Raw genomic sequence first — 21,458 nt, forward strand, 5'->3', positions numbered from 1 at the left:
TGTTTGCAATCGGTAGGCTCCTTTCCCAACAACTTTGGTGATCTTGTAGAGCCCTTCCCATGTTGGGCTGAGTTTTCCAGCTCCCAACTCCCTTGTGTTTTGGAACACTTGACGTAGGACCCAATCGCCATCTTTGAAAATCTTTGCTCGGACATTCTTGTTGTAGTGCTGAGCCGCCTTTTTCTGATATGCTACATTGCGGATGAGTGCTTGGTCTCTTAGTTTGTCGACGGTGTCGAGGTTGTGGCGCAACTGCCTATTATTTATGTCTACGTCTATCCACTGTAGCCCAGCCGAGGGAACAGACACCTCTGCCAGAATCACAGCTTTTGAGTCGTAGGCTAGAGAGAATGGTGTTTCGCCTACGGAGGACAGGGCTATGGTGCGATATGACCATATCACCCCCGAAAGTTCATCTGCCCACGCTCCCTTAGCCTTTTGGAGTCTTTTCTTCAGAGTTTGTAAGATGGTCTTGTTGGATGATTCGGCTTGACCGTTTGCCTGGGGATATCGTGGTGTGGAGAAGCTTAACTTGATTCCCTATATTTTACAAAAGTCTTGGAAGTTGGAGTTGATGAATTGGGAGCCATTGTCAGTTACTCTCTCTTTTGGCAGGCCGAATCGAAAAATGATGTTCTTCCATATAAAGCTTTTTACTTTCTGGTCTTTGACTTGGGTGAAGGCTTCTACTTCTATCCATTTGGTGAAGTAGTTAGTAATCGCGAGCATATAGACTCTTTGGTCGGACACGGTGGGGAGTTTACCTACGATGTCCATCCCCCATTTCATGAATGGCCAGGGGGCAATGATGGAACTGAGATGTTCCGGAGGGAGGTGTGATACCTTTGCGAAGCGTTGACAGCTATCACATTTCTTAGAGTATTCGACCGAGTCGAAGCATATGGTTGGCTAGTAGTAGCCTACGGTCAACGCTCTGTTGGCGAGGCTACGTCCCCCAGCGTGGTTGCCGCATTCGCCTTTGTGGAATTCGACGAGTACGTACTTTGCTTCCTCGGGGGTAATGCATTTGAGATATAGTCCTGAGAAAGATCTCATGAGCAAGCGACCCTCATGGGTGGTGAACCGAGCCACCTTAGCCTTCAGCTGCTGAGCTTCGTTCTTGTCTAGGGGTAGCTCATCATTCTCCAAGTAGTGGAGGATGAGTGTCATCCATGATTATCTGAATCAACTGTTGAGACCTTAGCTATCCCTATGGCTGGTGCCTGGAGGTGAACCAATGGGATACTCGCTGGTAGAGATGTTTTCAATGTCGAGCTGAGGCTTGCTAAAGCATCCGCGTGTGTGTTCTTAGTTCTTGGGATTTGAGTGACAGTGACTTATTCGAAAGATGATTGGAGCTCTTTGGCTAGCTTGAGATACGAGGTCATCTTGGCGTCTCGTGCTTGGTAGGAGTCGTGTAGCTTCCAGTTGCAAATCGGATCTGATTTCAAGCTTTTTAATTCCCATTTCTTTGGTGAGGGAGAGGTTGGCTATCAATGCTTCATATTCGGCCTCGTTGTTTGTTGCTTTGAAGCCACACCGTATGACTTATTGAAAAGTATCCCCTTCTGGGGAAGTGAGAATTAGCCCTAAGCCGCTGACATTGACGTTGCTTGATCCATCCACTAAAATGGTTCATTTCGACGGTGGGTGGTTTGTCAAGCACAGGAGCTCCTTCTCCGCCTGAATAGAAGTGCTAAGTGTGAAATCAACGATAAAGTCGGCTAGCACTTGGGACTTGATTGCAGTGCAGGGTTGGTAAAAGACATCGAATTCGCTTAGCTCTACTGCCCACTGAATGAGTCAACCTGACAGATCAGGTTTGTGGAGTATCTTCTTGAGGGGATAAGATGTCAGGACCATGATCGGGTGGCATTAGAAGTACGACCTCAGTTTTCGCGCGGCAGTGATGAGGGTGAGCGCCAGCTTTTCAAGTTGGATGTACCGTAGCTCAGCGTTCAATAGAGACTTATTGGTGTAATAGACCGACAACTGTTTTCCCTCCTCCTCTCAGATCAATATGACAGATATTGCAAATTCTGATACGACTAAGTAGGTGGAGAGTTGTTCCCCTGTTTTTGGTTTAGACAATAAAGGGGGCGACGTTAAGTACTTCTTCAGGTGGGCTAGTGCCTCTTCACAAGCTGGGGTCCATTCGAACTTTTTCTATTTCCTGAGGGCGACGAAGAAGATATGGCATGCTTTCGCAAATTTGGATATGAATCGACTCAGCGCGGCAACCCTCCCAGTGAGTCGCTGGATGTCTTTGATACAGGTCAGAGACAGAATGTTTATGACTTCCTTGATCTGGCCGGGGTTGGCTTCGATACCTCGCTGTGTCAGCATGTAACCAAGGAATTTGCCTGATGAGATGCCGAATGAGCATTTGGCTGGGTTTAGTTTCATGTTGTATTTCCGTAGCACCTCGAATGCTTGCCTGAGGTGATCGAGGTGTTGTTCAGCGACTAGGGATTTAACCAACATATCGTCGATATATACTTCCATTGAGTCTCCAAGGTATTCGATAAACATTTTGTTCACGAGGCGTTGATAAGTTGCGCCAACATTTTTTAGACCGAACAACATTACTTTGTAGCAGTAGGTGCCTCTTTTAGTTATGAAGACGGTTTTTTCTTGATTGTCTGGGTGCATCAATATCTGGTTGTAACCAGAGAAGGCGTCCATGAAGCTTAGCAGTTCATGTCCGACAGTGGCGTCCACCATCATGTCTATGTAAGGGAGTGGGAAGGGTTCCTTGGGGCAAGCTTTATTAAAGTCAGTGAAGTCGATGCAGACTCTCCACTTCCCTTTCTTCTTTTTGACCACAACTACATTGGCCAACCAATCGGGATACTAAACCTCTCAAACCGAGTCGTTGCTTAGTAGCTTCTCTACCTTCTCGTTGATCACCTCTACCTTCTCGTTGATCACCTTATTCCTCTCGAGAGCAAACTTTCTCCTCTTCTGTTTCACAAGGGGGTAGCTTGGGTTGGCATTTAACTTATGGACAATAGCGTCGGGGTTGATCCCGGTCATATCCATATAGTACCAAGCGAAATAGTCTTGGTTCTGTTTGAGGAAGTCCACCAACTTCTGTCAGATATCGGCTTTGAGTTGCACCCCAATCTTGGTTTTACGGTTCAGGTGATCGGGATGTATTTGGATGTCGTCCAGCTCTTCCATGGCTGGTTGGTCCTGCTCAGCTCCGGCCCCCGAACGGCTCTATAATTGCTACATGGTCCCTCGTTTTGCCTTGAAAGCGTTTTGGTAACAATCCCTAGAAGCATTCTGGTCACCCCTGATTTCTTTTATGTCCCATTTGGTAGGGAACCTAATGGTCTGGTAGAAGGTATAAGGGATGGATTGCATGTTGTGGATCCATGGGCGCCCCATTGTGATGTTGTACGGAGATGGTGCGTCCACTATCATGAAGGTAGTTTGGAGGTTGATCCCCTCAGCATAGACCGACAGAGCTGTCTCCTCGAGAGTGTATTTCTATTCCAAACTGAATCCAACAAGGAGTGTTGGGCGGCGGTTGATGTTGGACTCATCAAGGCCCATGACTTTGAATGCATCCAGGAACAGTATGTTGGCGGGTGAACCGGGGTCCACCAGGATTCTCTTGACGATAATGTTGGCTACCTGGAGGGTGATAACGAGAGCGTCATGATGGGGATTAAAGAGTGTTATCGCCTCATCGTCGGTGAACTTTATGGTCAAGTTTGTTGGTTTCTGCCATGGTTATTGTGATAGGTGATACACTTGGTTGGCTACGGATCTGGCGTGGCGTTTCGCCGCGGAGTAGGTGACTCCACTTACTTCTGACCTACCAGAGATCACGTTCACATCCTGTTAGTGGGTGGCGCCTTTGGTAGGGGCGTTATTTGGCGATCCTTGTTTGCTATTGTGCTTTTGCCTTTCTCGATTAGAAAGTCTCGAAGATGGCCCCTTTTTAGTAACTTCATGACTTCTAGACGGAGGGCTATGCTTTCAGTAGTGACATGACCATGATCTCCGTGGAACTCACACCACTTGGTTGTGTCGCGCTTACTCCCGGTATGTTTTAGCTTTGTTAGCCATCTGACTACTTTCCCCATTTCTTTCATCACCGCGAGTACCTACGTCAGCTCGATGTTCAGGTTGTAATCGGCATCTTGTATCTTTGGGGTTGGTCAAGTGTCTTCTCACTATGTCGAGCTGTGTGACGATCATTGGGTAGTCTGTTGCCCCATAATCCCTCTTTTTACCTGGTACGGCTCGGATTGAGGCCATTCTTTGGGTCTCTCTGCTCGGCTATGGTGTCGGTCGGTGGCGGAGTTTAGCTTTGCTCTGTGGACTTCATCTTCTTCCCACCTTATTTCTATCCAAGCACGGGCTAGCGCATCTTCCATTGTATTGCAGTTGAATTTGGTGAGTTCCTTGTATAGTTCACCGTTTGGGAGGAGTCCTTTCCTGAAGGCGTCTATCGCAGTCTCTTGGTTGCAGTAGGGGATTGAGACTTTCTCACGGTTGAAGCGCCCTACATATCCCCGTAGCGGCTCATTGCGATGTTGTCGGATCCTATAAAGGTTGCCAGACAGTTTTTCGAGCTTTTTGCTACTGGCGAATTGCTCCATGAAGGTGTCTGTGAGCTGGGCGAATGACATGATAGAGTTGTTAGGGAGATTTGTGTACCATTGAAGTGCCGGTCCTACGAGGTTGGAACCAAAACTCTTGCACATGCATGCTTCACGGAGATCTCGAGGTATAGCATCGACGACCATTCTTTGTTTGTAGGAAGCTATGTGGTCGTTTGGGTTGATAGTTCCGTCGTAGAGCTTCATGTTGGGGAAGGTGAATTTGCGCAGCATCTCTACGAGCGTTATTGCATCCACGAAGGGCGAATCATCATAGCTTTTGGGTTGACTCTTCTTGAGTGATGTAGGTACGCCTAGGATACGTTGGATCATGGCTTCTATCTCAACTAGTCGCTTGGCCAATGTTTGTTCCAAAGGAGTCAACATGGGGTTACATAAGTTGTTTAGGAGTTGGGGGAATACGTTTGGATTTATGTGGATGGTGGAGCCGAGCCAGGCTGATTGGTTGGTACTGTCGGTGTTTGGATGGATTGGATATATTTGTGGGAGGGTGAGACGGGTGTCTACCTATTGAAATGGGGTAGTTTAGGGGAGCGCTTTGGTGGCTGAATGGTTGATGGGTGGGGTATTGTCATCTTGGGTTAGCTCGGCCAGGGGAATTATGGTTGGGGCCGACCTAACAGTGGGACCTGTGAGACTGACATGGTCTAGTGTGGAAAATAGCTATCTTAAGTGAATGGGAAACCGAGAAAAAGATGCATTATACTTATTCATAGACCAATCTAAAGAGTAAAATTGTGTTACCTTATATTGAAGGGCTTGGTTCTCGGTGCGGATGGTGGCGTTTTATGCTTCCAAGGCTTGGTATTTGTCATTGCTGTCCTGTACTAGTGCGGTGAGGGCTGCAATCTGAGCCACGACATCAGGCATTGGGGTTTCAGTGTTGTTGGTCATGATGACTGGACGAAAGTTATGGAATGGATTGGGCAGGTTGTTCTGAATCATATGGTTGTCAGGGCCCCACGGTGGGCACCAAACTATAGATAGTAAAATCTACAATCACGAATACAGGGTCGAATCTAGTAGTATGGGCCACTGGCAGCCTAATGGACTTGCGAGGGAAGTAGCAAAGGGCATGGAGCTTGAGACGGAATGATGCTATGGTTTTAGGGCAGAATGCTAGGGCTTCGAGCGATCCCGCATTAAAGGGTTTGCCTCTGTTTATATAGTGAACCTTGAGTGTTCCCATCCCGAAAGGATCATGAGTCCTGTCATTGGAGGAGTTCTCTTTCTGGAAGAGATATGATTCCTCGCCTTTATCGGATTAGACTCACCAATTTCGGCGAGAATCTAGGTCTTACCCGAAGAAGAAGCAGAATTGGATTCCGATTCTCTGTTTATTGGACTGTTGTGGGCTGATGGGTCGAAACCCAGTCAAGCTTAATTTGTAGGGTAGCCCAACTCGTGGAGAGGGCAGTTTGCAAAGTAGATTTAAGCGTGGGCCCAACCAAAATTGGGCTAAGGCCTTGGGCCATAGCATGTTTATTTTGTTATTGGGCCTCGTCAGGCCCAATACAATTTTTGGCCCATACATACATGAAGTAAAATTTACATAAGTTGATTGTGTTAATTAAAGAGAAATGAACAATCAAAATTCATATGTGAAGAAATAAACACTCACTCCAAGGGGTGACACCAAGTTTTTATTTAACCCCAAGGGGTTGACTTGACGGTCAATGAATTTTGCTCTTTTTTTTAAGTTTTTGGGTTCAAACCTTGGTAACATCTACCACAAAAACATTATGGTTTACTTGATCCCAAGGGCGGACCCAGCCCCAACCCTCACATTTTTTTAAAAAAAATTGCTTATATAGGCCCACAAAAAAAAAAAAAAAAAAATGCTATTAATACATATAAATTGCTTATATAAGCCCACCCAAAAAAAGGCTATTGATATATATATTTATACCTACCTCAAAATTTTAAAAAATGAGAAATATTATACATATATCTAGGCCCACAAAAAACTTGTTATTAATATATATATTCCAGGTCTACATCATATTAAAAGTTTAAAACTTTTTCCACTCTTCTCTATATCTCTACTTGCTTTTTATGATTTTATTCCCAAAATTCTTTACTCTCTCATTCTCTTTCTCATGCTATTTACTCTCAAAACTTTTGAAGACTGGAATTATTGAAGCTTTCACTACTCAAGGTGCAATAATTAGCTCCGGTTTTTGTTTTATTAATTTTATATTTGTGTATTGCTCATTTTATTTTAGTTTATTTTATAGTTGAATCATGCTTGTTTTTTGAAGGTTTTTTATTCTAATTTGATGGGAAAAGACGTGGATCTTGTGAGTTTGTTTTATGTTTTGTGTCTAAGAATATTCCTGCTTTCCCAAATTTAACCTTAACTATATTTTACTAGACATTATTCTTCACCCTTTACCCACTACTTTTCTACATTTCAAACGTCACCATTTAGCTGTTCAAAATTATTAAAGAAGTTTGAGTTACTGTTTATGTTTATACCAAGAAAATTTTCCCTTTTTTTATTAATTCTATTAAAAGTCAACGTAGTGTTGACTTGATTTAAGTTTTGGTTGACTTTAGCTTAAGCTAAGTTTAATCAAAGTCATAAAAATTTATATTATAATCTTTGGAAGCAAAATAATAATAATAATAATAATAAAAAAGAAATAAGAAATTTATGTGGAATATTTTTGGTGGATTGTGGTTGTTGTAAACTCTTTTAATTATATTGGATTTAAGTGGATAGTTAGATTCCATGGTTTTTTTATCTTTTTACATTAAAGATGTTTTTTCATGTAAAAAATTTATTGTATTTCCTTGTGAATTAGATGTTATTTTCAACATATGTGCTCAATGTTTTGCTTCTCATAGATTTATTCAAGTAGTAAATTATTGTGTTATTGTATTATTTTCTTTCAAGTTCTTGATATTATATTATTTCATTTGCTTAAGGTATGATAATTTTTTAAAAATTTTCAATAGTTGTTTGATAAACAATGACGAAGCCCTAGAGGCTCCCCCAAGACAAAATTCTTGGATCTACCCCTATCTAATCCTTTAGGTTATAGACCTAACATTACTCTAAAATAAATGACATGTGATAATAGAACTTTAACTTTTTGTATTTAATTTGTGTATATTAATTTAGTTTTATGGCATACTTTGTGATTTCAAAAGGTTCACGAGATTGAATAAAATTTTGTAAACGCCCGGGCCCCCTGTCCCTAGCTACTTGGATTTGGCGGTTTGAATCATAAAAGAGATAAAAACTTTCATGCAAACTCCTTCAAATGAAAAAGAAATTTCTGATCGACAATGAAGGGCAATCAATGAGCAGCAATTAATAGCATTACCAACTTAAATCAATTTAAAAGACAAAAATAAAATAAAATAAAAAAATCCATCACTATTCCTTTACTTTCAATCGAAGGAAAAAAAAAATCATCTTCACCACCATAACCCTTCCTCAGGACACAACTCTGCTCCTCCTCCTCCGCAATTCTCTATGTCTCAAACTGACTTCCCCGCCAAGCGCCAAAATCGAACTCAACTCATATCCGATAAGCCGCCGCCTTTGCTTCCCGGTCTTCCCGATCACATCGCTCAGCTCTGCCTCTCCAGAGTCCACCCTTCTATTCTCTTCAGCGTCTCCCGTTCTTGGAGACGTTTGATTTACTCCCCTTCTTTTGCTCCTTTTCTTTCTTTGTACACTCTTTTTTCATCCAAATCTGATAAAATTCTTCATTTTTATTCTTTCGATCCCATTTCTTCAACGTGGGAGGCTCTTCCTCCTTCGCCCTCAGATCCTCCGATCCACCTCATCCTCCATCACCCTTCTTTTCTATCCCGGAAGCTCCCGATTCAGTCCGTTTCCGTTTCCGGGAAACTTGTACTTCTGGCTGCAACTACTCATAATTTTTACCCCGCCCTCAAGCGTCCTCTCTTGTTCAATCCCATTCACCGGAACTGGGAATTTGGGCCCCCGCTCCTCACCCCCCGCCGGTGGTGTGTCGCCGGCTCGCTCCGCAACGTTGTGTACGTGGCGAGCGGTATCGGATCTCATTTCTCGACGGACGTGGCAAGGTCGGTTGAGAAGTGGGACCTGCACAAAACCAAGAATAATAATAATTATTATCACAATGGTGGCGGGGGGAGGTGGGAGAAGATGAAAGGGCTTAAAGATGGGAGATTTTGCAGAGAAGCCGTGGATGCCGTCGGGTGGAGAGGGAAGCTGTGCATGGTTAATGTGAAAGGGTATGGCGCCAAGGAAGGAGTTGTTTACGACGTTGATAGCGACACGTGGCGAGAGATGCCGGATGGGATGATTAGAGGGTGGAGGGGCCCGGTGGCGGCCGTGGATGAGGAGGTGATGTTCATGGTGGATGAGACTAACGGTGCATTGAGAAAGTACGATGAAGAAAAGGATGATTGGGTTCAGATAATTCAGTCAAATATGCTCGTGGGAGCTCAGCAGATTGCGGGTGGTGGTGGGAGAGTTTGTGTCATTGGTGGTGATGAAGGTGGAATCGTGGTAGTGGATGTCGTGGCGGAGCCACCGCGGCTGTGGGTGGTGGAAACACCGAATGGGTACCAAGCTTTAACGGTTCATATCCTCCCACGGATGAGCCAGCCGGCTACAACCAATTCTTGATTCATTTGATTTTATACAAATTTAGCAATTTGAAAAACAATTTTTGTTCATGTTAACAGATGATATGATAATGATGCACAGAAATATTAAATATTATTATTTTTTGGGTGGTTCGAGTAAAAGTGAAAATTTGTCCATTGCTTACACAGAATGCTGACGTAGACTCATAAGTTAACTGATACCATAATAAATGCAAATATTTCGTCAATATCTCGTGACAAGATATAATGTGTATTTAAATTAAGCGGAGAGAAAAAGTTTGGCAAATATCCAAATAGTACCAATCTTTTCGGAAAATACAAACTAATACATGTTATTTATTTTTTTTTTAAGTTACCTATAGCTCACACTACTTAAGTTCAGAAGACTTAAATGCCCCTATCATAAATTGGGCCTCCCAATTTTATTATTTGTTCCTCTTCCTAATTTGGGCTAGGGCTTATATGAATGTTGGATCAGTCCCCAAATGCTTTGCTCTCTTAACCTGATTACAGGTATTATAACATTGCCCATCTCAAATGATTTGGGCCGAACTGCTTAGCCCAACCACTTGACCAACTATATAATTTACTGCACTGCAGGATGAAAAATGAAACAATAAAGCTATAGGCACCGGGGTTTTTGCACCGAAAATGTGTACCGACCTACGTGTCCCTCTAACTTACACCAGCAATTCAGACGCGTGATTAAACAATAAATATTTTTCTAGTGAACGGTCGTCCATCAAATATGGACGGTCATTCACTTACATGGACTTCCGTTCATATTATATGGACGAGGGTCCATTTGCTACGGACGGACGTCCCCATTTAAAGGACGCCCGTCCATGAGTAAGATAGAATAAAAAATTCTTATAAAATTAAGGACGGCCATTCATAGGTTGTAGACGGCCGTCCCTTTATTTTGGACGGGCGTCCGCAAATACGAGATGCCCATCCATTAAGTTTGGACGGGCATCCGTAAGGAATGGATGCCGGTCCAAACTTAATTTGGTTTAAAAAATAAAATAAAAAATTTAGACGTTTGTCCATAAATTGTGGACAGGCGTCCCTTAAGTTTGGACGAGCGTCCGTAACCAAATAGACGTCCATCCCTTATTGTAGTTTTAAAAAAACAAAATAAAAGAACTTGGAAGTGTGGACGGGCGTCCGTAACTAATGGACGCCCGTCCATTATGTATGGATGGCAGTCCACACTTAAGGGACGGCCGTCCTTATGTAAACAGCAGATTTGTCATCCAAATTAAGAAATATTATCAAATAACATATCCCTATGAATGAACAGGAAATCAGCCATAAACACATTCATCTATATTATTGATTATGCATTCATCGCTTTATACATTGAAATTTACAACCATAGTTGACGGACTGAAAATTCATTCTCGGAAAATTGTAATACTATTGGAAAAAAGAAGAATTGAGGGCACAAAATCGTTAAGCCAGTAAAGGGAAATGCTATAGTATACAACTAAGAAGGAAATGCAGAAAGAAAAAGCTGGAAAAATCTGCATCCCAAAGCCTGCAACACAATAATTCTATAAATAAATAAAGCAGCTAAAACCACAATTGTTTTGTTATTATGTTTAACACTGAGCTCACCACAGTAGTTATGTGCATATACTTACTCGCGGGTCTTCTTCTTTTCCTTGTAACGCATGACTGCTTCACTACGGCTTGCTGATGTAAAGGAAGTATCAGGACAGGGAGGACACCATGGAGGCTCCCCCATGAGAAGCATTGAAGAAGCATCACAATCTTGATAATCACCAGCATTACTCTTACCAGTAAGACCAGAAAAAGAGAGGCTTGAGGGTGCTTGCTTTCCCGTGAAACAAATTATGGGTTTAGTTTTTGTACTAACCATGGAATCAGCAGATGCTGCATTGCTGCATGCTGGCTGCATTGTGTTTACAAGTCCAATTGATGAGCCCTGAAAAAGAACATTGGATTATAAGATCATTTCGGAAGTAAAATGCAAAAACCCTGCTAAAATGGAATGGTATGGCTAATATGAGAGAGAGTGAGCATGTTAGCACAACAAGCACATCAATTGGCTGACAGTATTACACATGTTGAAACATGCCAAAGAAAATCACAACTAATAAATTTGAAGGAGGGTAGCGATTAAAAAATAAATTTGCTATATTCTGCAAATGGTTACAGTTGAAATAAAATGCTAAAATTCTGAAGGGCACTCCAACTACAACTACAGGAGTATTTAAGTAGGAGTTCGTATTGATAAACATGGCTAATATATCTATGAATATTAATTGAATGATCATTTGAAAATAAAGGATGCACACTAATAGACAGGAAATATATATGTACGTAAAAGGATTGGGTTATTAGTCACATTGACAACTGTTAAGAGTTTAGTTTATCTTCCTTCGTTTGGGGTATTGTTGAAATTGTGCTGTTGTTCTCAAACTATAAACACAATATATGGTGTAACGTGACAGTGATAGTGATAGTGTTGAAAGAGCAAAGCAAGATGAGAAAACCTCAGCAGCAACAGCACCCTGACAGTTGGAATCTGCAGCAGACATTTCCTTTGTCCCAAATAAGCTGTCAATCCCCCAAATAAACAGCAAATTAAGGGACCGTCCCTTAAATGTGAACTGCTGACGTCCATTAGTTACGGACGCCTGTCCATACTTCCAAGTTTTTTTATTTTGTTTTTTTAAAACCATAATAAGGGACGACATCCATTTGATTACAGACGTCCGTCCAAACTTAAGGAACACTTGTCCATAATTTATGGACAGACGTCCAAATTTTTTATTTTATTTAAAAAAAAAAAATTAAGTTTGGACAAACATCCATTCCTTACGGACGTCCGTCCAAACTTAATGGATGGACGTCCCGTATTTGCGAACATCCGTTCAAAATGAAGGGACGACCGTTCTTAATTTTTATAAGAATTTTTTATTCTATTTTATTGATGGACGGACGTCCTTTAAATGAGGACGTCCGTCCATAGTAAATGGACCCCCGTCCATATAATATGGACGAGAGTCCATGTAAGTGAACGTTTGATGGACGACCGTTCACTAAAAAAATATTTATTATTTAATCACGCGTCTAAATTGTTGGTGTGAGTCAGGGGGACACGTAGGCCGATACACATTTTCGATGCAAAAACCCTGGTGTCCGTAGCTTTATTGAAAATGAAAAGCATCAAATTCTTTCAACTGACAAAAAAAAAACACCGCTCTTACTAGCACATTTCAATAGCTAGACATAAACAAAAGCACCGAACTTCATAAAGTTCTTATTCACTCTAGGACACAAATTTAAGACCAAAGCCTGAAAGGCTACTAACATTTGTTTATAATGTGAACAAGTATCTGAATTATTCAAGAATTATTATAACATCACCCATATCAGAAGTGAAACTAAACATTGACACAGATACAACAGAATTTCCTAGACACAGGACAAGACTGTAAAGCATGAAGTTGCAGATACCAAACCAAACCAAGATGCAACAAGCTCATGTGAATGCATGAGTGAGCAAGAGCATTCAGCTCTCGAAGCTATAAGAGGTCTCGCCTGCAGATAGATTTTCTTTTTGAAACCGCTCCCTCTCTTCATATGCCCATTCAAGACCAGGGCAGTAATGAAGTGGCGGATTGAATCTGCTATCATCAATGTTATCCGGCAAAAATGCTCCGTTCTCAATCAGGAATTTAACAGCTTCCCTCTTTCTTTCTTTGGCAGCAGTGTGAAGTGGGGTCCCTGGTTTTACATGTTCATAAAGCAATGGTTACCATTAGCAGTTGGGTAAGTAGCACATAATGAATAATTCTTTTTAAAGTGAGTTGCCAAAAAATTGTACTTATCAGTGACAAAAATACTTACAGCCACAAGCACCCTTGGTTCTAGCATCAATGTCAGCACCTCGCTCAAGCAATTCATCCATGACTTCAAGGTGGCCACCCTGGGCGGCAAGGTGAAGCGGAGTCACCCCTTTTGATTTGGGACCCCATGCTGACACATTCACATCCATTCCTTCATTGAGAAGTTGCTTCACCTGTTCCAGAGAATTTTTAAATCAACAACTGTTACCCAAGGTAAATTCCTGGCACAGAATGGATCAGCAGGAATAATATAATAGAAATCAAATAATATATTTCCTGAACCATATACCAACCTTATTTCAGTATAATAATAATATAAAAGTAAAAATAAAACACTAAAATACAAATGTTAAAGGAGACGACCAAAGACATATTTCAAAACAAAAGTAAAGAATTAAATTTTCAGAAGCATCTCAGGAGAAACTATACAATTAAAGAGCACCCAACTATGAGAGTTTGCAAAACCTGCATAATCCATAGTTTTGCGGCTATAATCAAACATCATATTGAAGGAAAGAAAGGCGAAACGAAAAAACATGGTAAAGATATTTAAATATTCGTAAGTTAGGTCCTTCAGGTTTTGTTGACAAGTCAAATTAATTCAAGCCGGGTCATCAGTTCATAATCTAGCAGTTCAACCCCATAAAGTTAGAAGGCAGCACAAACTTAAACTCTGTTTCATTTTACAGAGTACGTTCTCTCAATTGAGTTTCAAAAAAATCAATTAGTGTCTCTTCATGTAAGAATATAAAGGCAGCAAAAGAAAAGGCTTAAAAAGAGAGAGTAATAAATACGACCTAATTACGATTAAAAAAAAACATTCATCTATAATTAAAAGATTTTGCATTCAATACAAAGAAAATATTCCGAAGTTCTCTTAATCATTCTTCTTGTTTCCCTTCTCGTCTAACAGTTAATTCCAAGAAAATATGAAAGCCCAAAAAAGAAAAAGTTTGTCATTCAAACAAAATTTAAGGCTATAAAGAAAGAGAAGCAATAATAAAGCGTATATAAATCCTAAAAGAAAGAAACCTACCGCTTTGAGATCACCTTTACGAGCACTGATATGAAGGGGAGTCCAACCCCTATCATCCCTGTCCACCACAGACCTAAAGAAGCGCTTTTTAGACAACTTACGCTGAAAACAAAAAGGACCCAGTTGCTCTTGGGGCATGCTTTCAATCATCCTTTCCAAATTTCTTAATTAAACCAGAAACCAAACCCTGATAATCAATTATCGTTTTTGTTCGCAACAGCAAATTGATTGAAAAACAATAAACAAAGAAGCTGATTTACATGATAGGAAAAAACAAAAATTAGCGAGAAGAAGAGGAGTGATTGGCAATGCAATAAGGAGAGAACGGATTGAGACCAGGGCCCAAAACGCGAAGATTTTGACGCACGACGACGGAGTTAATAACAGGTGAAGATGAAATAAACATAGTAATCGATTAAAAACCCTAAAAACACAGAGATTTATAAGAATATTTGGAGATTAAATAAAAGAGCAATTAGACGAATCCGGGCTTGATTAGGAGAGATTTGGGAGGAAACATTAAAAGTTGAAAGCTTTTGCCCTAATCGCAACGAGAAAAAGGAATTTTAGTAGGAATGAATTGAGAGAGAGAGAGAGAGGTCACGGAATGTTTTCAGTTTTCACACAGGATATTTTTGTTTGGGTGATGCCTGCTTTTAGGGGATTTGCTCTAACTATACTCCATAATATTGGGCTTTGTTGGGCCGGTCTAATTTTTTTGAGTTAATCATATTAATTTCCATGATAAAATAACAAAAATTCTTTTAAGGTTTCAGAAATAACGAAAATTCCCCGAACATTAAGTTCAACTGTTGGAGCCTTGGAGGTATTATAAAATAAACGATAGCAAGACAATTTGGTAAATTTGATAATATTTACAAGTTTGTATATTCGCACTCGGGGTTAGGCAAAACTCCAAGTTGGTATCTCTAATTGCATTTATTCTAAATTCTCAACCTTCAAGTGATAAAAAATTGTTTAATATAACAGTAAAGGGGTAAATTGGTCATTTTGCAGGAGGTCGTGCACGTTAGCAGATCGCTACCTCTAACATTGCTTCGACACACGTTAGCATACGTCACCCCTAGCGTTTTTCGCCCTTTTTTGGTCATTCTTTCACCCAAAATCTCCATTGTCACCACCATTTGAACTCTCATCTTCCCCTTTACAAAACCTTACCCTTCACAACCCCTCATTACTTGCTGATTGTCGGCCACGATAGCTGCATCATGCGATTGTTTTTTGCCTATTTTTGACCGTTTTGAGTGGCGACAACCCCACCTACCACCACCGTTAGACTCCTCAAATCCCCCCTACAAAACCCCTAACCTTCTCGGCCATGACAAATCACTATTTTCCGGTCACGATAGCTCCAAAAAAAAATGTGCTGAACACAAACCTCTCGCCCGATGAACGACGACTAAACGGTTGTTGGGGACATAAGGGTTGTGTAGAGTTGCAACTGTGGTGTCCAATTGGATTATTGTTGCCATAATCGACGAGAATCCAGCGAAGAACAACCAAACCCTAAACCTAACAGCACCGGCAATCGGAAGGGCCAGTGAATCAAGAACCATAGGGGTTTTGGACGACCGGCTATAGGGAAGGTGATGGAGGTGACTAGAGGGTTTAACGCCATCGGAAACAGCCCATATCAAGCAAAAATTGAGAGAGTGCGCTTTTTTTTTTAACAGTGTTATTTTAAGAATGAGAATTTAGAATAAATACAATCAAATATATCAACTTGAGATTTCGCCAAACTTTAAGTAAGAATATGTCATTTACTCAATAAGCTTTAACGGTTTATTAACGGTTTTTCAAAGGGGAATTTTTGCTATTTTGGAAACCTTAGGAAGAGATTTGTTACTTTATCTTTCCTCAGGGTCTACAATTAGTTTTTCTTCAAAAAATTGAGAAATAAAGCCAAAATCAAATGAATGTCTGTGTTCTTCCGCTCGTCTCCGGACTCCCGCTATTGCCGACGACAACAATGGACAATGAAGAAATATTACAGGAGTTAGACAGCGTTAATGTTGAGCTTCAACTTGTGCAAGGTGAGGTGTAAACGTATTTGAATTATGAAATTCAACATTTAATTTGAATTTTCTACTGGTACTAATTAACCTTACAGACCAGATAAAGCACTTGCTTGATCGGCAAGAGAAGTTGCAAGACAGGCAATCGGAACTGAAGGCTGTATTGGAAGCATGCGAAGCGTCAGTGAGCCCTACGCAGTGTGGTGGTTCGGTTAGTGTGGAAGACTGGTCGGGGCCGTTTGAGTGGGACTCTCGAGCCGATGATGTTAGGCTCAATGTGTTTGGCATTTCCTCGTATCGTGCTAATCAGCGAGAGGTTATTTAGCTTTGGTTTGTTAATTACTTCATTTATTGTTATTGTTGTTTTATGCTTTCTTAATTGTCAGTAGAATGGAGTTCAACATTTTGATGGCTCTAAGTATGGATTGAGTATGCAAAAATAGATTCTTACTGGACTAGTTTTTCTGGCTCATCCGGAAATTAGTTTAACTAACATAGGCTGAAATAGGATCTAAATTGCTTCTGGATGTTGGTTTTTTCTGATTTGGAAAATTGCCAATAATTCATTTTTACTTTTGGTAACAGTTTTAATACTCTGTTCCTTACTAATGAGAATAAATTTAGTAATTAATTTTCAATCTTTACCAGATTGTAAATGCTGTCATGAGTGGGAGAGATGTTCTGGTGATTATGGCTGCGGGTGGTGGCAAGAGCCTTTGCTACCAACTTCCAGCTATCCTTCGTGACGGAATTGCACTTGTTGTCAGTCCATTGCTTTCTTTGATTCAGGATCAGGTGCTATTTGCTTATTTATTAACAAACAGTGTGTTCTGTGCAGACATTTCGCTTTATATGGCTTTTCTTACAATCATCAATGCTTTAGGTGATGTGCTTGGCTGCTTTAGGCATTCCAGCATACATGTTGACATCAACAACTACTAAAGAAAATGAGAAATTCATATACAAGGCCCTTGAAAAAGGTGAAGGAGAGCTAAAAATATTGTATGTCACTCCAGAAAAGATATCAAAAAGCAAGAGATTTATGTCGAAACTCGAAAAGTGCCATCGTGTTGGTTGTTTTTCTTTAATTGCTATCGATGTGAGTATATGATTCAATGTTTTAGACTTGATTTTGAATGCGTGCATATATATATACTTTTTTTCAATTTTTTTTTTTTTTTTTTTTTTTTTATATTTTGACCATAGGATTCTTGACAGACAATTATTAATAGTTTATTCTAGAAATTCTATAGAATCATTTCGATGCTTGCATACAGTATATATCATTGTGCTTGTTGTATGATAAATTTATTATGTGACACATATTGGTGCCAGATGTCAGCAATTTATAATATAATTCACTAGGCATGATACGATGCCAACAAACCTGATTTTGATTATTAGCCACACNTTGGGAAGGTGGAACCTCAAGTCAACGCAATCTAAATTTTAACTAGATCAATAATCAAATGTACATCATACATATGGATTGGTTTGGCAAGCATTTATAATAATTCTATTTCTATCATGTTAAACTACTCTAAGTGATGCCTGAACTATGACTACGAAATGTTTTACGTGAAGTGACATACAATTACAAGAGCAATTTTATAAAATACAATAATTTACCAATTCAATTTCTGAGAACCCACAAGAGAAGAAATTTGACCAAATCACTGAAAATGAAATCCACAGAATGCTTAATTTCATTAAGAAAAGACCTAGGAAAGAATTCAGAGTTTGAATATTCACTCATACGTAACACAAATAAAAAAAAGAGTTATTATGTAGCTATAAGCACACTTCAATGATTTCTGGATTTGTGCCAATTTAGTCAATCATTTCATCAAGTAATGGCTTCAGGACTCAGTGTTTTCCTGCTAACTCTATACATTCAGATTCTGGTTATGAGGGCGGTAACAAATCCTCAGGAATGTAAGTTGCTTATACATTTATGTACAGTGCATCTCACTAGTCCGATAATTTGGTTACATACACCATAGGAAATATGGTTTCTCATGAAAACATGTTCCATGGACTTCCTATGATGCATGTGTTTTGGAATCTTGTATTCATCTATTGAGTCCAACATAAATCAACTTATATAGGAGTCAGGTATCGAAAATTTATAATACAACCTAAGGAAGAGCTGATAAATTTGTATCAGATTAAGCCATGAACTGAATATAGCAGCCCTTGTCATTTTTCTCTCTCTGCCACACCAATTGAGCAATGAGCATACACTTTCAACTGCCCCTCATGTGCTGGCATATAGCTTAGCTTGCATCTGTTGTTTTCCTGATTAATAAATTTATTTTTGCTTTTTAATCCAAGATTGCTATTTTGTAAAACCTACTGCATGCAGTTGCTGCTCTAAAGTCTCTCAAGCATCACTGGCGGAACACACCACCCGACTGGGTTGGTGATGATCCTTGTGGCAGTTCCTGGGAAGGAATTAGGTGTGACAATTCAAGTGTGACCTCTATGTAAGTCATTTTTTTACTTGAACTTTTGATGTGGGCTTGTGTTGTGTGGCTGCTAACCATCTGTTTTCAATGCTTGAGGGTGACCTGATGATTTTCCAATTTCAGTGTACTATCAGGCATAGGCTTGAGAGGGAAGCTGCATGCAGATATTCAGAATCTACCTGAATTAGGGACTTTGTAAATTCTCTCTCCATCCTTTTTGTCTCTTTCCTGATACAAAGTAATAATAACAAAGTTATATTGACATACAAGTTTTAATCAATAGATCTGGCAGTATATTTTGACAGCTTAAAATTGCTAGATGTGTTCAACCTTCATCAGTATTGATAAGAACATATATTTGGGAAGAAAAAAAGTAATAACAAATGATCTTGTTTTGATTAATACATCTGCACCACAGAGATTTATCTCAAAACAAGGGTTTGTCAGGAACTCTTCCGCCGTCAATTGGGAATTTGACAAAGCTTGTGAACCTGTAAGATTAATATTGCAAGAGCTTCACTATCTTACATATACTATATGTATAACTTTTTGTTATCACATATGATTAACCATTGATCTCCCTTGCCTGCCAGATCGCTAACCGAATGCAGCTTCCATGGCCTAATTCCAGACACATTAGGATCTCTAACACAGCTTGTCAATTTGTAAGGATTTCAACTTCAGTATTCTTTTCTGTATTTTCATCAGGTTCTTTTGGTCTCTTATTATTGGAAGGTTCACCTCGCAAGGATTTCTAACATTAAGATCATTGCTTGTCCTGTTTGTGAAACTCTTCAATTACATTTTCTGCAGATATCTGAATTCTAATAACTTCAGTGGACCTATACCAGCTTCCATTGGCAATCTTACTGATGAACAACCAGAGAGTGTGGTCTACCGTAGGAAGAAGAGAGGGAAGAAGCAGGGGAATATTGGTTAGGCAGGTGGTTAGAGTTTGTTATAAGTGGGACAGCTGGCTTGTGAGGAGTGGAGAGAAGAGAATTCTGTTAGGTGTCAGGAGAAGAATAAAAAGGGGCTGGAGGCAAGAGAAAAGGGGAACCATTTTATAAGTCATTTTGAAAGAGGAGGCTACTGACCCTCGAAGTCAGTCATTGGGGAGGTTGCTGACCCTCGAAGTCAGTCCTGCAATTTCCATTTTTGTCTGTACTTGTTATTTGATTTCTGTCTTACTTGATTTAGTACTGTTAGGATACTTCTATGGAATGAATATTCTGGTACTGTTTGGTTAGTAATACAGGACCCTTGTCATTTGAGTGTGTGAGTTGATTGTGTGTGGATAGTTTGTTNGAAGAAGAGAGGGAAGAAGCAGGGGAATATTGGTTAGGCAGGTGGTTAGAGTTTGTTATAAGTGGGACAGCTGGCTTGTGAGGAGTGGAGAGAAGAGAGTTCTGTTAGGTGTCAGGAGAGAATAAAAAGGGGCTGGAGGCAAGAGGAAAAGGGGGGAACATATTTCTAAGTCATTTTGAAAGGGTGGCTACTGACCCTCGAAGTCAGTCCTGCAATTTCCATTTTCTTCTATACTTGTTTTTTGATTTCTGTCTTAGGTGATTGAGTACTGTTAGGACATTTCTATTGAATGAATATTTTGGTATGTATGGTACTGTTTGGTTAGTAATATAACAGGACCCTTGTCATTTGAGTGTGTGTTGGTTATGTGTGGATAGATTGTTGGACTGTTTGTGGATTTGCAGGTCGGGTGTTCATCAATTGGTATCAGAGCCGTGTCTTCTAGGTTATGGTTGTGACAAGAATGGATTCTAGACTGGACAATGTGGAAAAAGAAGTTACAAAGTTGGGAGTTGAGATGGGTACTATCCGAGAATGTCTGGTAGAATTACAGTCCTGGGTACGAAGGAAGGATGAAGAAGAAACTGGCAGAACTGAGATACGATCGTTTGAAAATGACCGATCTCACCAGGATGAAAATCCAAATGGGGCTAACACCAGCAACCAAAGTCACAGTGGAATGAGTGGGAGAAAGTTGGAGATGCCAAAATTTTCCGGGGAAGACCCTTATGGATGGATCTTTAGAGTTGAACGTTACTTTCACCTCAACGGAGTAACTGAAGAAGGGAGGTTAACAGCGGTAGCTATTTGTATGGAGGGTGAAGCCATTAATTGGTTTCAGTGGATGAAATCCAGAACCCCGGCGACGTCGTGGGCCACGTTTAAGTTAGCACTTCTTCAAAGGTTTAGTGGATCCCAGGAACTCAACCCATATGAGTCGTTAATGGCCATGAAGCAAACTGGGACAGTAATGGAGTTTAGACGTCAGTTTGAAGCCGTCGCTGCCCTTTTGGTAGGGGAGAAGGAGGAAATCTTACAAGCAGCCTTTATCAATGGGCTGAAACTGGAAGTGAGAGCTGAAATCCGTTTAGCTCAGCCCACATCTCTAACTCAAATAATTGAGCTAGCCCAACGNTTGTAATATGATGCGAACCTACTCAGATTCCAGATTGACTAAATCCCAACACAAGAATAACAAGAAATTAACCAAACAATAACAATGGAAAACTAATATGCTGGACTTCGAGGGCCAGCTACCTCCATGCTGGTCTTCGAGGGCCAGCTACCTCCCCTTCACTATATTCACTTTTCAGATACCCCTCTCTCAATCTTCTGCTGCTCCTTTTATTCACTCCCTTCTCCTAACAGAATTCAACCATCCACCCTTCTCCTTTCGCCACCTGTGCAGTCCACTTTTTCTTCTCTTCACACGTTAGTTGCCTTTTTATCATAGATAATCCACTACTGCCCCTTCCTACTTT

General features: G+C 40.3%; 4 protein-coding genes across 4 annotated transcripts; 2 read left to right on the forward strand and 2 right to left on the reverse strand.

Annotated features, from left to right (window-relative positions):
- The first annotated feature begins 8,057 nt into the window (after nt 1-8,057).
- Nucleotides 8,058-9,326, forward strand: LOC116104888 (F-box/kelch-repeat protein SKIP25-like). Its single transcript, XM_031391329.1, has one exon. It carries the CDS (start codon nt 8,122-8,124, stop codon nt 9,265-9,267), a length of 1,146 nt encoding a protein of 381 aa, XP_031247189.1. The 5' UTR covers nt 8,058-8,121; the 3' UTR covers nt 9,268-9,326.
- Nucleotides 9,327-10,724: 1,398 nt separating this feature from the next.
- Nucleotides 10,725-11,845, reverse strand: LOC116104836 (zinc finger protein CONSTANS-LIKE 10-like). The gene is made up of 3 exons (XM_031391263.1): nt 11,771-11,845; nt 10,895-11,199; nt 10,725-10,788 (listed from the first exon to the last, which is right to left on the reverse strand). Exons 1-3 carry the CDS (start codon nt 11,813-11,815, stop codon nt 10,725-10,727), a joined length of 414 nt encoding a protein of 137 aa, XP_031247123.1. The 5' UTR covers nt 11,816-11,845.
- A 932-nt stretch (nt 11,846-12,777) lies between these two features.
- On the reverse strand, nt 12,778-14,546 carry LOC116104880 (phytochrome-interacting ankyrin-repeat protein 2-like). Its single transcript, XM_031391316.1, has 3 exons — nt 14,166-14,546; nt 13,131-13,302; nt 12,778-13,007 (listed from the first exon to the last, which is right to left on the reverse strand). Exons 1-3 carry the CDS (start codon nt 14,313-14,315, stop codon nt 12,793-12,795), a joined length of 537 nt encoding a protein of 178 aa, XP_031247176.1. The 5' UTR covers nt 14,316-14,546; the 3' UTR covers nt 12,778-12,792.
- Nucleotides 14,547-16,155: 1,609 nt separating this feature from the next.
- LOC116104837 (mediator of RNA polymerase II transcription subunit 34-like) lies at nt 16,156-18,868 on the forward strand. Its single transcript, XM_031391264.1, has 7 exons — nt 16,156-16,219; nt 16,297-16,517; nt 16,850-16,996; nt 17,085-17,300; nt 18,036-18,117; nt 18,567-18,687; nt 18,793-18,868. The coding sequence occupies exons 1-7, from the start codon at nt 16,156-16,158 to the stop codon at nt 18,866-18,868; spliced, it is 927 nt and encodes a 308-aa protein (XP_031247124.1).
- The last annotated feature ends 2,590 nt before the right edge of the window (nt 18,869-21,458 follow it).

This window comes from Pistacia vera, unplaced genomic scaffold (genome assembly GCF_008641045.1).
Source record: "Pistacia vera cultivar Batoury unplaced genomic scaffold, PisVer_v2 Contig487, whole genome shotgun sequence".
NCBI lineage: Eukaryota > Viridiplantae > Streptophyta > Magnoliopsida > Sapindales > Anacardiaceae > Pistacia > Pistacia vera.

What these genes read in the sequence shown, in the direction of transcription:
- LOC116104888 (XM_031391329.1), top strand. Translation starts at nt 8,122, where the DNA reads ATGTCTCAAACTGACTTCCCCGCCAAGCGCCAAAATCGAACTCAACTC.
- LOC116104836 (XM_031391263.1), bottom strand. Translation starts at nt 11,815, where the DNA reads ATGTCTGCTGCAGATTCCAACTGTCAGGGTGCTGTTGCTGCTGAG. An exon ending in AGGGTGCTGTTGCTGCTGAG is followed by an intron (nt 11,200 to 11,770) that starts GTTTTCTCATCT and finishes GTTCTTTTTCAG; the next exon opens with GGCTCATCAATTGGACTTGT. An exon ending in GAAAAGAAGAAGACCCGCGA is followed by an intron (nt 10,789 to 10,894) that starts GTAAGTATATGC and finishes ATTGTGTTGCAG; the next exon opens with GCTTTGGGATGCAGATTTTT.
- LOC116104880 (XM_031391316.1), bottom strand. Translation starts at nt 14,315, where the DNA reads ATGATTGAAAGCATGCCCCAAGAGCAACTGGGTCCTTTTTGTTTTCAG. An exon ending in GTAAAGGTGATCTCAAAGCG is followed by an intron (nt 13,303 to 14,165) that starts GTAGGTTTCTTT and finishes TCTCTGGAACAG; the next exon opens with GTGAAGCAACTTCTCAATGA. An exon ending in AACCAAGGGTGCTTGTGGCT is followed by an intron (nt 13,008 to 13,130) that starts GTAAGTATTTTT and finishes ATGTAAAACCAG; the next exon opens with GGACCCCACTTCACACTGCT.
- LOC116104837 (XM_031391264.1), top strand. Translation starts at nt 16,156, where the DNA reads ATGGACAATGAAGAAATATTACAGGAGTTAGACAGCGTTAATGTTGAG. An exon ending in TGAGCTTCAACTTGTGCAAG is followed by an intron (nt 16,220 to 16,296) that starts GTGAGGTGTAAA and finishes TTAACCTTACAG; the next exon opens with ACCAGATAAAGCACTTGCTT. An exon ending in TTTCTTTGATTCAGGATCAG is followed by an intron (nt 16,997 to 17,084) that starts GTGCTATTTGCT and finishes TCAATGCTTTAG; the next exon opens with GTGATGTGCTTGGCTGCTTT.